At 40.5% G+C, this 13,891-nt stretch overlaps 2 protein-coding genes across 2 annotated transcripts; both read right to left on the reverse strand.

The window, feature by feature from the left end:
• Positions 1-912: 912 nt before the first annotated feature.
• Positions 913-1,887, reverse strand: LOC118078464 (olfactory receptor 14A16-like). Its single transcript, XM_035102342.3, has one exon. It carries the CDS (start codon positions 1,885-1,887, stop codon positions 913-915), a length of 975 nt encoding a protein of 324 aa, XP_034958233.3.
• Positions 1,888-10,701: 8,814 nt separating this feature from the next.
• On the reverse strand, positions 10,702-11,676 carry LOC132592933 (olfactory receptor 14A16-like). The gene has a single exon (XM_060281178.2). It carries the CDS (start codon positions 11,674-11,676, stop codon positions 10,702-10,704), a length of 975 nt encoding a protein of 324 aa, XP_060137161.2.
• Positions 11,677-13,891: the final 2,215 nt, after the last annotated feature.

The following is a 13,891-nucleotide window of genomic DNA, read 5'->3' on the forward strand; positions in this document are numbered from 1 at the left end:
CCTCCAACTTTCCTCTGATGAAAATAGTGGCATTTTCATCTGAGGACTTTTGGAGGGTATGCAACCACTGTCAGGTGCAGTGGTATAAGTGTGGCTTCAAATATTTTATACTGCTTTACTTTTCCATGGAAAGTTATTTCATTCAACTTATTGCAATCAAAAGACCATAAGAAAAATACAGTAAAATTCAGATTAAGCAAAACAAAAAGAACAAAATAATTTCTATACCACCTTTCATCAATGGATCACAGGGCTGTTTACAATATAAAAACACAAAAATACATAATAGAGTAACAAACAAAAACAAACCACCAGACCCACTTTAAAAGGGCACAGATTGTTTCATTGGCAGAAGGCCTGGCCATCATAGCCCAAATTCACTTATGATGGGATCCAGAGACCAGAGCATGTGGAGGACCACAGGGTAAAGATGGATATTTTAAGCACTACACCAAACGGATTCTCAAAATTTGCAATATAAGCAATATAACTATTCTAGATCAATTGAAAAAACTAAGCTAAATCAATTTAGTTTCATCAAAGTTTCCCTATAGGATTTCCAATTTTCTATCATTAGTGTGATGATGATGATGATGATGATAATTTTTATATATACCTCACCCATCTGGCTGGGTTTCCCCAGCTACTCTGGGAGACTCCCAACAAAATATTAAAAACACGATAAAACATCAAACATTAAAAACATCCATAAACAGGACTGCATTCAGATGTCTTCTAAAAGTCAGATAGTTATTTCCTTGACAGCTGGGAGGGCGTTCCACAGGGCGGTGACTACTACCAAGACTCTGCCTGGTTCCCTGTAACTTCACTTATCGCAGTGAGGGACTCACCAGAAGGCCCTCAGCGCTGGACCTCAGTGTGGGGGCTGTATACTGTAAACAGAATTTTCCTTTACAAAAGAGGACTGGAAAGGTTTTTCCTAGAGGAGTGACTCAAACCCAATAGCTTTGACAGAGCATTTTTAATCTCCCTATTTCTCATGCTATAGATTACTGGATTCATCAAGGGTGGAACCATGGAATACATCACTGTAAATGCCAAATCTAGATTTGGTGAGGTATTAGAGGGAGGCTTGAAGTATGCAAAGTAACCAGTAAATACAAATAGGGCATAAACAATGAGATGGGGAAGGCAAGTTGAGAAAGCCTTTTGCCTTCCTTCAGTAGAGGGGATTTTCAGCACGGCAGTGAAAATGGACACATAAGTTATGATGATGAAGATAAAACAGCCAATCCCAATGACAGCACTTAACACAAGAACTCCTACTTCAATTAGATACAAATCAGTGCAGGCCAGCTTAAGTAACTGTGGGGTTTCACAAAAAAATTGATTGACTACATTGGAACAAAAGGGGGATGCAAAGGTACCTCCGGTGTGTAACACTCCATAGAAAAAGCTGCTGATCCATACACCAATAATCATTTGGATATAGGCCTGCCTATTCATCAGCATCCCATACTGTAATGGTTTGCAAATGGCAACATACCGGTCATATGCCATGACTGTGAGAAGAAAGAAGTCAGATCCCACAAAGAAGACAAAGAAGAGTACTTGTGCCACACACCCAGAGTAGGAAATGTACCTGGTGTTCATGAGGGAATTGAGCATGGATTTGGGATTAATGACTGAAACTTGTCCCAGGTCCTGCATGGCCAAGTTCATCAGGAAGAAGTACATAGGGGTGTGCAGGTGGTGGTCAAAGGCTACTGCAGAGATGATGAGAAGATTCCCTGTGACAGTTGCCAAATACAATGCCAGGAATATAATGGAATGTAGAATTTGTAGTTCCCGAATGTCTGAGAATTCCTGGAGGAGGAATTCTGAGAAAGATGATTGATTATCCATGCTCTGCTTCTTCACATTCATGTTGCTGTGGAAGGAAGCAGAAATAATGCTGTCGAGACGGTTACCCTTTTCATTTAAGTGGGGGGGCAATGATCTCAAAAATGATGATGATGGTGACTGTGAATACTAGTGCTATTATTATTATTATTAGCAACGCAATTATGTTTGTAAGGTCATTATTGTTTGTTCATACCGCTGATCCACTATTTCCCTTAAGAGTCTGACTATTTAAAGGAGTTAGATGCCAAATATCCCACTTTCTGCTGACTGAATCTTTTGAATGTGGATCAGATTCACATGCACAATAATGTTGTCCAAGACCAGTCAGTACTAGCCAGATATTCTGCCCCCCCCCCCAATATAATGCCATAGCTCAATTGTAGAAGGTAAAAGGCCATTTCATTATTTATTAGAAACCATGATGACAGCGTGAATCTGACATGAGCTAACACATCACAGTTAATAATCATCATCTTTAACATCCTGCTAATTACTAAGGAGGGCCTTTACTATTTCTTTGTTTCTCTTGATTTCTCAACAGGGACAGATGCTTGGTAAAACTGCAGTAAGCTTCTGATTTAATGGGAAAGCTCCCAGCTTAGGGAAAGAGCACATGTTTCCTCAGATCAGCGTCTGGGATCTCCAAGAAAGACCACTGCCTCACATTCTGTGGAGCTGCTGCCCATCAGGGTAGCCCACCTTTCCCCATCCTAGTGCCCTCCAGATGTTTTGGACTAGAACTTCCTAAGCACTGACATGGCTGCCTGGGTCAAATGAATTGTAGTTCAAAACCTAAGGAGGGCAGCAGGTTGAGGGAGGCTGATACACATAAAAACATAGGTGGCCAGTTTATACTGGGTCAAAACCAGTGGTTCATCTAGCTCAGTTTTGACTGCAATGAATGGCAATGGCTTGCTGGTTATCAGACATTATCCCCCACCCACCCACCCTATCTGAAGATGCCTGGGATCTTCAGAATACAACAAGGGTCCTCCACCACTGAGCTGCAGACCTTCCCCACTGGCAATGCTGAGGTAGAGGTACCAATGGTGTGACTCAGTATGTGACAATGGTTGCCTCCTTTCCACTGGATGGAAGGTTTTGAAAGAATGGGAAAGAAATTGGTGTCCAACCAATTGCTGCAGATGAACAGTGATAGAAATATGAAGGGTAATATGGACAGAGGGAAGTCTGAACTTGTAACAGCCCAAAGAAAATAATAATAACATGTGACAGTTACAATTCAAAAGTAAGAGGGAGAAGATATCATAGTAAAATACACATCATATAATCATCAGCTAGGTGGAAACGAAAATAAGTACTAAAGACAAACAGCAACGTAGGCTTCGCAGAGTATAATGTGAAGCTGCACCACAATTGCCACAAAATTATCCAGGCAGTCACAGTATTATTTCAGTTAATATTTGGCCAGGATATACAAAACCTTTCCCCTTAATATTTGACAGGGTTCAACATCACCAGGGTTTTAAGAAATAAAAAATAAAAACTCCTGTTTTTTTTAAAACTCCTCAGATATTTTCCCAGATGAGAAATATGGATATTCAATGTAAATTTGAATTTACATTCTATTTCAGTGACTAGTCCTATCGCCAACTGTATACCTCTGAGTTAGAAATCTACAGGAGATTCATTCAATTTATGTTGCAATTCACTTCCTAGTTATGAAAACATCTGAAAATATCCGGAAAATAGATTCTATACATGTTGATGTACCTTGTATTATGCCAGATTCATGAACAGAGGTGGAGAGTTCCAGGAGAGAGTGACTATTGGTGCAGGAGACAATATGACAGATAGAGATGGCGAAGGGAGGGTGACCGGTTCATTTCTTTCATTCAGAAAATCCAAAGAAAGTATCTTACTATTTTTCTTCATTTTCTTTTACTTCTCCAGTGCCATTAAATGATTAGATGCCACTCCAGGCAAACATGCAATTTTATAAGATTCCACTTGCATTGGTATCGATTAGGACAATAAACATTTATCAACATGGGGAAGAAATGGATTAATATATCTTCTGTCTTCCTAGAGATTTGTTCTCATGGGAATTCAACACATCTCAGCATTAGGGTTGTACAGAAACAATGATATATTTTGGTCAGTTTTGCTAATTTGATTAGGAAAGCCTGTTTGTTTAGAGTATCAGGTGAATAACGAGACTAAGAGGGGAACTAATCATTCCACTACAGTTTTAGCAAATGTACTCATTTGCATGCAATTCTTCTGGCATGGAGAGCTCTAATTGCCAGTGTTAATGATGAGCAGCACCACATAAAGCCTTGTGTCACAGGGCAAGGTGGTGAATAAATCACACAGTTCAAGCTAGAGTTAACTCTTTATTAGTGAGACAGACCTGAGTTTCATGCCTAATGACCACAACAGTTCATGACTGACTCCATGAAATCAGCAGTTCTGACTCCATGAAATCAGTTGCCCACACTGAAAGTTCCTGCCTCCCCACAGCTCCCTGTGTCTCCTTCTCGCTAGGGCTCCTTAAAAAGTGCATTATCTTATAAAAGATAATGTGGGTTGCGGAAGAGCTGGGAGAAGTCCTCTTGGTTTGGGGGTGGGCTGGCTGAGGCAGGCTGGTGGGGCGTGACAATGACTATTGTCCAGTTGATTGACAGGACGGCTCCTATATATTCTAAGTCCCTTTCATTTTTGGTCACTCTCACTGGCGTTTTTGAATCTCCCTCCCACCCGCCGCGTGTTTAAGAAGGTGTTAGCCTGACGTTGCTTTGCCTCTCACGGGGTCGCCTGTATTCAAGGGCCCAGTAGGAATTTTGCCATTTGGCTGTTTGGCTTTTGCCACTTGGTTTTTGCCTACTGCTTAGCAAACTGTCACGACTTGTTAGGTTGGCGGTTAGGCTTTTGGTTAATTAATTTGGTTGGAGGAGGGGTGTGGCATCTATATGCCTACCCTCTTCCTAACGTTGCTCCACATAGAAGTATTCCGTTAAAGGAATCCTGGGGTTCTCGGCTCTAGTCCTTACATTCCCACCATAGGCGGGGCTGAGGGGCCATTGCAGAGTTTAAGCCTTGGGGAACATTCCTAGCGAGAGGGGAGAATGCCTGGGCACAGCTACCTCCTTTCCCATGGGGTGTTTACTTTACTTCCCCGATCCCATGGGAAAGTTGGAGCTGGTCCTGTCCCTAGTGGACAGATGGAATTGGTGGTCCTGTCCCAAGCGGGGCAGATGGAAATTGGTCCTGTCCCAAAGATGGGGGCAGATGGTTTAACCAAAAGCCTAAGCCAACACTCAATTTAAATTGTATTTAAATAAAGTTGTGGCCAAAACAATGCCAAAAACCCAAACCTAAAATATGTGTCTGTTGTGAGTTATTTGAGGGAATTCGGTCAGCCTCGTCACGCAAACAATCAGAGACTGCACCTGCATGTAGCCTGCCTTTGCTCCTCCTCTCCTGGTTCTGGGAGTAAGTGAGGAGGGGATCCTGCTGCCAAGCTGATGTCAGCCATGCACACCACACGATGTGCTGACATCAGTTGTGAGTGCCCGTTTGCTTATTCATCAGCATCTCATATGGTAATGGTTTTTAAATGGCAACATACCAATTGCATGTCAAGGCTGTGAGAAGAATGAAATCAGGTATTGAAAAGTTGAGACAGAATAGCACTTGAGAAACACACCCATAGTAAAAGGAATAAATAAATGTGCCTGGTGTTTATTAGGGAATTGGCCATAGATTTGGGGATACCGGCTGAAACTTGGCCCAGGTCCTGCATGGCTAAATTCATGGGGGTGTGGAGGTGGTGATCAAAGGCTGCTGCCTAGATGTTGAGAAGATTTCCCACAACTGCTGCCAGATAAAATACAAGGAATAGAAAATATATATAGAAGCTATAGCTCCCAGACCCCAGAGAATAAATTCTGACAGAGGATTAACTATGCTGTGCTCCTTCATATCCTTATTGCCCATAGATAGAAGCAGAAGGGCATGTTAAGAAATCTAAGTTATTTTAGGAAAAGAAAATAAGAGGAGGAGGAGGGGGGAAAGAAGTGGAAGGAGGACTCTGAATATTTTCACTACTGTTATAAGCAATTCTTGCAAACTCATGTGAATGGTGCTGAACAACACCAATTTCAATGAGGTACAAATCAGAGCAGGCCATCTTAAGTAAATGTGGGATTTCACAGAAAAATTGATTGACCACATTGGAGCAAAATGTAGGTACAAAGCTACCTCCGGTGTGTAACACTCCATAGAGAAAGCTGATGATCCATACAATAACAATCAATAATATCCGTTCTCATGAGGGAAATTGCCATGGATTTGGGGATAATGACTGAAACTGATCCAATGTCCTGTATAGCCAAGTTCATCAGAAAGAAGTACATAGCAGTGTGCAGGTGGTGGTCAAAGGCTACTGCATAGATTTCCTGTAATTGTAGCAAGATAAAAAGCAAGGAATCCAAAGAAGTGTAGAATCTGCAGTTCCTGAATCTGTGAGAATTCCAGCAGATAAAACTCTGATGAAGCAGATTGATTAATTATTCTTTCCTCCTTGACATACATGCTGCCTCTGGAAGGAAACAGAAGAGCAGGTGTTAAAAATATAAAAATATTATTATTATTATTATTATTATTATTATTATTATTAAATTCTTTTAGAATAAGGCAATGTTCTGAGGAAGAAAAGCTGATGTTGATGACTGTGAATATGTGTAATGTATTACTAGAAATGGTGCTTGCAAACTCATTGTACCGTAGTAGTTTGATGTGACTAAGGCACAATCACATTTAACAGTTTGAAGGTTTCATAATCAGCTGCCAAATATCCCACCTTCCAGTGACCGAGTCCCTGAGGGTGTAAACTTGAGTCACATTTCACACACCTAAGAATGTTGTCCGCATATAGAGGGCTTGGGAGGGGCAGGTGGAAGGAGGATTCTGAGAATTCTAGGAGAAATTCTGAGATAGATGATTTGTTATGCATGCTCTGCTTCTTCACATTCATTTTGCTAATGAGCAACACCACTCATTGGCAAAGAGTGCCTCTTAAACCCAGCACCTGTGGGATAAGTAGTAACTGTATGCCTGAATGTTCCTGATGCTTTTGCACTGCACCCAGATGGATTTTCTTCACATTTTATCAACCCTTTGTAAAAAGAGCTTCCTGTGCCTATAAGAGGTCAAAGTCAGAATGAAACTATCAAAGCAAGTCCCACCTGCATGTCAACTCCAATTTTGAGTAGAGACATTAGGGTTGCCAGACTCAATAGTGGACAGGACTTTCTGCTTGGAAATTAAACAAAGGGTCTGCTGGTTTCTCTTTAAGGTTTCCAGACTCAAAAGAGAGCAGGGGAATTAAAGGTACAGAAGTCCTGTCCACTATTGAGTCTGCCAACCCTACGAGACATAAATGTGCCTAGTTTTTATGTGCATATTGTTAACCCTTGTATCCACTAAAGAACTCTCACCTAGAAATAACCAAAAGATTTTAAGATAAAGATTGGTTTATTCAAGGAAGATATGCACAACTCCAGACATTACATTGCAAGGTCAGCAGGTGCTGGTGGCAACCAATCACTGGTACATCCATCCTCTCCCATCTAGAGATGAAAGTGATCCTAGCCCTCTGAAATGTTAAGGGGTGAACATAACCAGTAGATCGTAGAGGAAAAGTTATGCCTTATGCTGCAGACAGGCAAGAATCAGAGTTCAAGAGTTTATCACTGTGAGTTTACCATTGTGAGTTTATCACTGCCCATCTCTTTCTCCTTCGAGCTGTCAGGCAATAACCAATAGCAATCTCTCACTTTCTCTGGTCCAAAGCTCAAAGGACTACAGAGTATTGTGTAGAGGAATGCATTGGAGCAAAGAGTGCCCATTTACCTTTAGGGAGTTCCAATATGCTTCCAAGACTTACTATATTACAAGGGTGAGGGGAATGCTAATAAACAAAACTGAAAAGAAAAGGGGGTATATATATATATATATATATGCAAATTATTCTGCTATTCATATGGAATGAAGCTGGGATGAAGATTAGAACGTCTGAAATGCTGAGCATGGGAATTTTTATCTTCCTTGTTTGTACGTCATAAATTTAAGGAAAATGCAATCCTCAGTGTTTCTGTGCATCAGACTTCCTTTCAAGGTTAATGGCTATCCAATTTTTGCCCATCAGTTTGCAATGCATTCATCTGATCCTCCCTGGCATTTGGAGTTAAGAAGTCTGTTGCTTTCTCAAATGATTTTTGGGACATAATGAAATTAAGAAAAAAATTAAAGTGACTTTTGCCAGGAGGCAGTAATCCTTCCTGCTGGGGATGAAGACAACGAAATCCTAAAGAATCCCTCAATGTTATTTATACTGTATATGTGACTCCAGCAGCAAAGATACTCTGTGCTCAGAAATGGAATGAACACCCTTGAAATGAGCTCTTTTAGCTTCTGCCTTCTGGAAGGGGGTATAGGGTCATAAAGACCAAGTCTAGCTGCCTTAGAAACAGCTTCTATCCAAGAGCGATTTCGGTTTTGAACGCAGCGAAAGGCAGTCTGTGAGTGAGGGTCTGTATTCAGTTGTGGGGTATCAGAGTTTTAGGGAGCATTAGAGATTTTTTATGGGTTAATTATGTATAGGCGGGATGGGTAGTGAGTCAATATGCATTTTTTGATAGTAGGCTGCTGGTGGTTGTTGTAGATTTTCAATTTTGTTGTTCTGCATGGGACAATGACAATAAATATTATCGTATTGAGGAAAGAACTCCCTCAAAGGAAGAATGGTTAAGGAAAATCTTGGAATATGCAAAGGTGGCAGAATTGATGGCACTGATAAAAGATACAGATTTAGAATCCTTTAAAGAAAGCTGGTGTATGGGCAATCTATCTGCAAGATAACTGTATTTCGAGGAGTTAGTGATCTAATGTGGTTATCGTTCCTGTCTCTGTTCCTTCCTTCTTCCCTATCTCTTGTTCAGCTCTTTTATGGCTGAGAACAGCCTTTAATGTCCTAATCTGTTGGAAGTGATAGTGCTGGGTACCTTCTGACCTTCTTTGATGTTGAACATTGTTTAGAGAAAGTGAGGCATTGGGAAGAGGGTGGCTAATGAATTATCTGCACGTAGCCAGTCGGGCAAGCTACACAGGCTATCTATAAATCAGATGGTCTTGGGCAGAGTTAATGAGAAGATTGTGCACAGTATGTCAGCCGCAGGGCTGTGCCAACTAAGGCTACCTGGGGAGTCGCTTTGCCGCTTCTTGAGGGCTTCCAAGTGGCAGATTGAAGTGGTTTCTTCATAATCTATATATTGCTTGCTGTTTAGAATAAAACATTTAGTCTTCTCATTCACATGTGTTTTGTATTGCCTCTGAATATCAAAATAAAAGAACCACCTTGCATTTGGCAAGACAACTGGAAACCGTTTCTGGTCTATATAAAAAGTTATTTTTCATATGTGAAGACCACAGCAGGGTTTGAAGTGTAAGAAAACAGCAGAATATATATATATAAAAACATGTTAGGGAGGATGAAATTTGATAAGACGGAACCTTAAAATGCAATTGTATGCAATCTGAGTTATAAACATTGACGTTGGGTGAGCGGGAAGTCATTAGTTCTGTTGAATTACAATATAATTGTTGAGTAACAAATGCCACTTTTAATACGGAAAAACGAACAGAATACTACAGTGGTACCTCTAGTTAAGAACTTAATTCGTTCTGGAGGTCCATTCTTAATGTGAAACTGTTCTTAACCTGAGGTACCACTTTAGCTAATGGGGCCTCTCACTGCTGCCGCGCCACTGGCACACAATTTCTGTTCTCATCTTGAAGTTAAGTTCTTAACCTGAGGTACTACTTCCAGGTTAGCAGAAACTGTAACCCAAAGGGTTTGTAAGCCGAGGTACCACTATACTACAAAAAAAGTCAGGGAAAAAAACACAACCTCCAACTTTTCTCTGATGAAAATAGTGACATTTTCATCTGAGGACTTTTGGAGGGTATGCAACCACTGTCAGGTGCAGTGGTGTAAGTGTGGCTTCAAATATTTTACACTGCTTTACTTTTCCATGGAAAGTTCTTTCATTCAACTTATTGCAGTCAATAGACCATAAGAAAAATACAATAAAATTCAGATTAAGCAAAACAAAAAGAACAAAATAAGTTCTATACAACCCTTCATCAATGGATCACAGGGCAGTTTACAATATAAAAACACAAAAATACATAATAGAGTAACAAACAAAAACAAACACCAGACCCACTTTAAAAGGGCACAGATTGTTTCATTGGCAGAAGGCCTGGCCATCATAGCCCAAATTCACTTATGATGGGATCCAGAGACCAGAGCATGTGGAGGACCACAGGGCAAAGAAGGATATTTTAAGCACTACACCAAACGGATTCTCAAAATTTGCAATATAAGCAATATAACTATTCTAGATCGATTGAGAAAACTAAGCTAAATCAATTTAATTTCTTCAAAGTTTCCCTATACTATTTCAAATTTCCTATCATTAGTTTAATAATAATAATATACCTCACCCATCTGGCTGGGTTTCCCCAGCTACTCTGGGAGGCTCCCAACAGAATAATAAAAACACAATCAAACATCAAACATTAAAAAAATCCCTAAACAGGACTGCATTCAGGTGTCTTCTAAAAGTCAGATAGTTATTTATTTCCTTGACAGCTGATGGGAGGCTGTTCCACAGGGCAGGGACCACTACCAAGAAGGCCCTCTGCCTGGTTCCCTGTAACCTCACCTATCGCAGTGAGGGACTCACCAGAAGGCCCTCAGCGCTGGACCTCAGACTTTGGACTGTATACTGTATACAGAATTTTCCTTTACAAAAGAGGACTGGAAAGGTTTTTCATAGAGGAGTGACTCAAACCCAATAGCTTTGACAGAGCATTTTTAATCTCCCTATTTCTCATGCTATAGATTACTGGATTCATCAAGGGTGGAACCATGGAATACATCACTGTAAATGCCAAATCTAGATGTGGTGAGGTATTAGAGGGAGGCCTTAAATATGCAAAGTAAGCAGTAAATACAAATAGGGCATAAACTATGAGATGGGGGAGGCAAGTTGAGAAAGCCTTTTGCCTTCCTTCAGTTGAGGGGATTTTCAGCACGGCGGTGAAAATGTACACATAGGTTATAATGATGAAGATAAAACAGCCAATCCCAATGACAGCACTTAAGACAAGAACTCCTACTTCCATTAGATACAAATCAGTGCAGACCAGCTTAAGTAACTGTGGGATTTCACAAAAAAATTGATTGACTACATTGGAACAAAAGGGGGATGCAAAGGTACCTCCGGTGTGTAACACTCCATAGAAAAAGCTGCTGATCCATACACCAATAATCATTTGGATATAGGCCTGCCTATTCATCAGCATCCCATACTGTAATGGTTTGCAAATGGCAACGTACCGATCATATGCCATGACTGTGAGAAGAAAGAAATCAGATGCCATAAATGACATGAACAAGAGTACTTGTGCCACACACCCAGAGTAGGAAATGTACCTGGTGTTCATGAGGGAATTGAGCATGGATTTGGGATTAATGACTGAAACTTGTCCCAGGTCCTGCATGGCCAAGTTCATCAGGAAGAAGTACATAGGTGTGTGCAGGTGGTGGTCAAAGGCTACTGCAGAGATGATGAGAAGATTCCCTGTGACAGTTGCCAAGTACAACGCCAGGAATATAATGGAATGTAGAATTTGTAGTTCCCGAATGTCTGAGAATTCCAGGAGGAGGAATTCTGAGAAAGATGATTGATTATCCATGCTCTGCTTCTTCACATTCATGTTGCTGTGGAAGGAAGCAGAAATAATGCTGTCGAGACGGTTACCCTTTTCATTTAAGTTTTTGTTGCTGATGATGATGTTAAGTTATTGTAGCAGGCAGCAACGTCCTGAAGAAGTTATGATTGGGGGGGGGGGCAATGAGCTCAAAAATGATGATGATGATGATGACTGTGAATACTAGTGCTATTATTATTATTATTATTAGCAATGCAATTATGTTTGTAAGGTCATTATTGTTTGTTCATACCACTGATCTACTACCGGTATTTCCATTAAGAGCTTGACTATTTAAACGAGTTACCGTGTTTCTCCAAAAATAAGACGCCGTCTTATATTTATTTTTCCTCAAAGAACACACTATGAACACACTATGGCTTATTTTCAGGGGATGTCCTATTTTTTCCCCTCCTCCTGCTGCGGCCGGCATTGCTGCTGTGCCTATCACTATGTCTTATATTCGGGGTATGGCTTATATTCCTTGAATGCTTAAAAATCCTGCTACGGCTTATTTTATGGCTACAACTTACTTTCGGAGAAACAGGGTAGATGCCAAATATACCACTTTCTGCTGACTGAGTCTTTTGAATGTGGATCAGATTCACATGCACAATAATGTTGTCCAAGACCAGTCAATACTAGCCAGATATTCTGGCCCCCCTAATATAATGCCATAGCTCAATTGTAGAAGGCAGAAGGCAATTTCATAATTTATTAGAAACCATGATGGCAGTGTGAATCTGACATGAGCTAACTCATCACTGTCAATAGTCATCATCTTTAACATCCTGCTGATTACTAAGGAGGGCCTTTACCATTCCTTTGTTTCTCCTGATTTCTCATCAGGGACAGATGCTTGGTAAAACTACAGTAAGCTTCTGATTTAATGGGAAAGCTCCCAGCTTAGGGAAAGAGCACATGTTTCCTCAGATCAGCGTCTGGGATCTCAAAGAAAGCCCACTGCCTCACATCCTGTGGAGCTGCTGCCCATCAGGGTAGCCCACCTTTCCCCAACCTAGTGCCCTCCAGATGTTTTGGACTAGAACTTCCTAAGCACTGTCATGGCTGCCTGGGTCAAATGAATTGTAGTTCAAAACCTAAGGAGGGCAGCAGGTTGAGGCAGGCTGATGTACATGAAAACACAGGTAGCCAGTTTATACTGGGTCAAAACCAGTGGTCCATCTAGCTCAGTTTTGACTATAATGAATGGCAATGGCTTGCCGGTTACTAAATATTATTTCTACCACCTACCCTCCCCATCTGAAGATGCCTGGGATCTTCAGCATACAACAAGGGTCCTCCACCACTGAGCTGCAGACCTTCCCCACTGGCAGTGCTGAAGTAGAGGTACCAATGGTGTGACTCAGCATGTGACAATGGTTGCCTCCTTTCCACAGGATGGAAGGTTTTGAAAGAATGGGAAAGAAATTGGTGTCCAACCAATTACTGCTGATGAACAGTGGTAGAAATTTGAAGGGTAATATGGACAGAGGGAAGTCTGAACTTGTAACAGCCCAAAGAAAAAAAAATAACATGTGACAGTTACAATTTAAAAGTAAGAGGGAAAAGATATCATAGTAAAATACACATCATATAATCATCAGCTAGGTGGAAATGAAAATAAGTCCTAAAGAAAAAGAGCAACGTAGGCTTTGCAGAGTATAATGTGAAGCTGCACCACAATTGCCACAAAATTATCCAGACAGTCACAGTATTATTTCAGTTAATATTTGCCCAGGATATACAAAACCTTTCCCCTTAATATTTGACAGGGTTCAACATCACCCGGGTTTTAAGAAATAAAAAAATAAAAACTCCTCTTTTTAAAACTCCTCAGATATTTTCCCAGATGAGAAATATGGATATTGAATGTAAATTTGAATTTACATTCTATTTCAGTGACTAGTCCTATCGCCAACTGTATACCTCTGAGTTAGAAATCTATGGCAAATTCATTCAATTCATGTTGCTATTCACTTTCTAGTATGAAAACATCTGAAAATATCCAGAATATAGATTCTATACATGTTGATGTACCTTGTGTTTTGTCAGATTCATGAACAGAGGTAGAGAGTTCCAGGAGAGAGTGACTATTGGTGCAGGAGACAATATGACAGAAAGAGATGGCGAAGGGAGGGTGACCGGTTCATTTCTTTCATTCAGAAAATCCAAAGAAAGTATCTTACTATTTTTCTTCATTTTCTTTTACTTCTCCAGT

This window comes from Zootoca vivipara, chromosome 12 (assembly GCF_965207765.1).
Source record: "Zootoca vivipara chromosome 12, rZooViv2.hap1.1, whole genome shotgun sequence".
Lineage (NCBI taxonomy): Eukaryota > Metazoa > Chordata > Lepidosauria > Squamata > Lacertidae > Zootoca > Zootoca vivipara.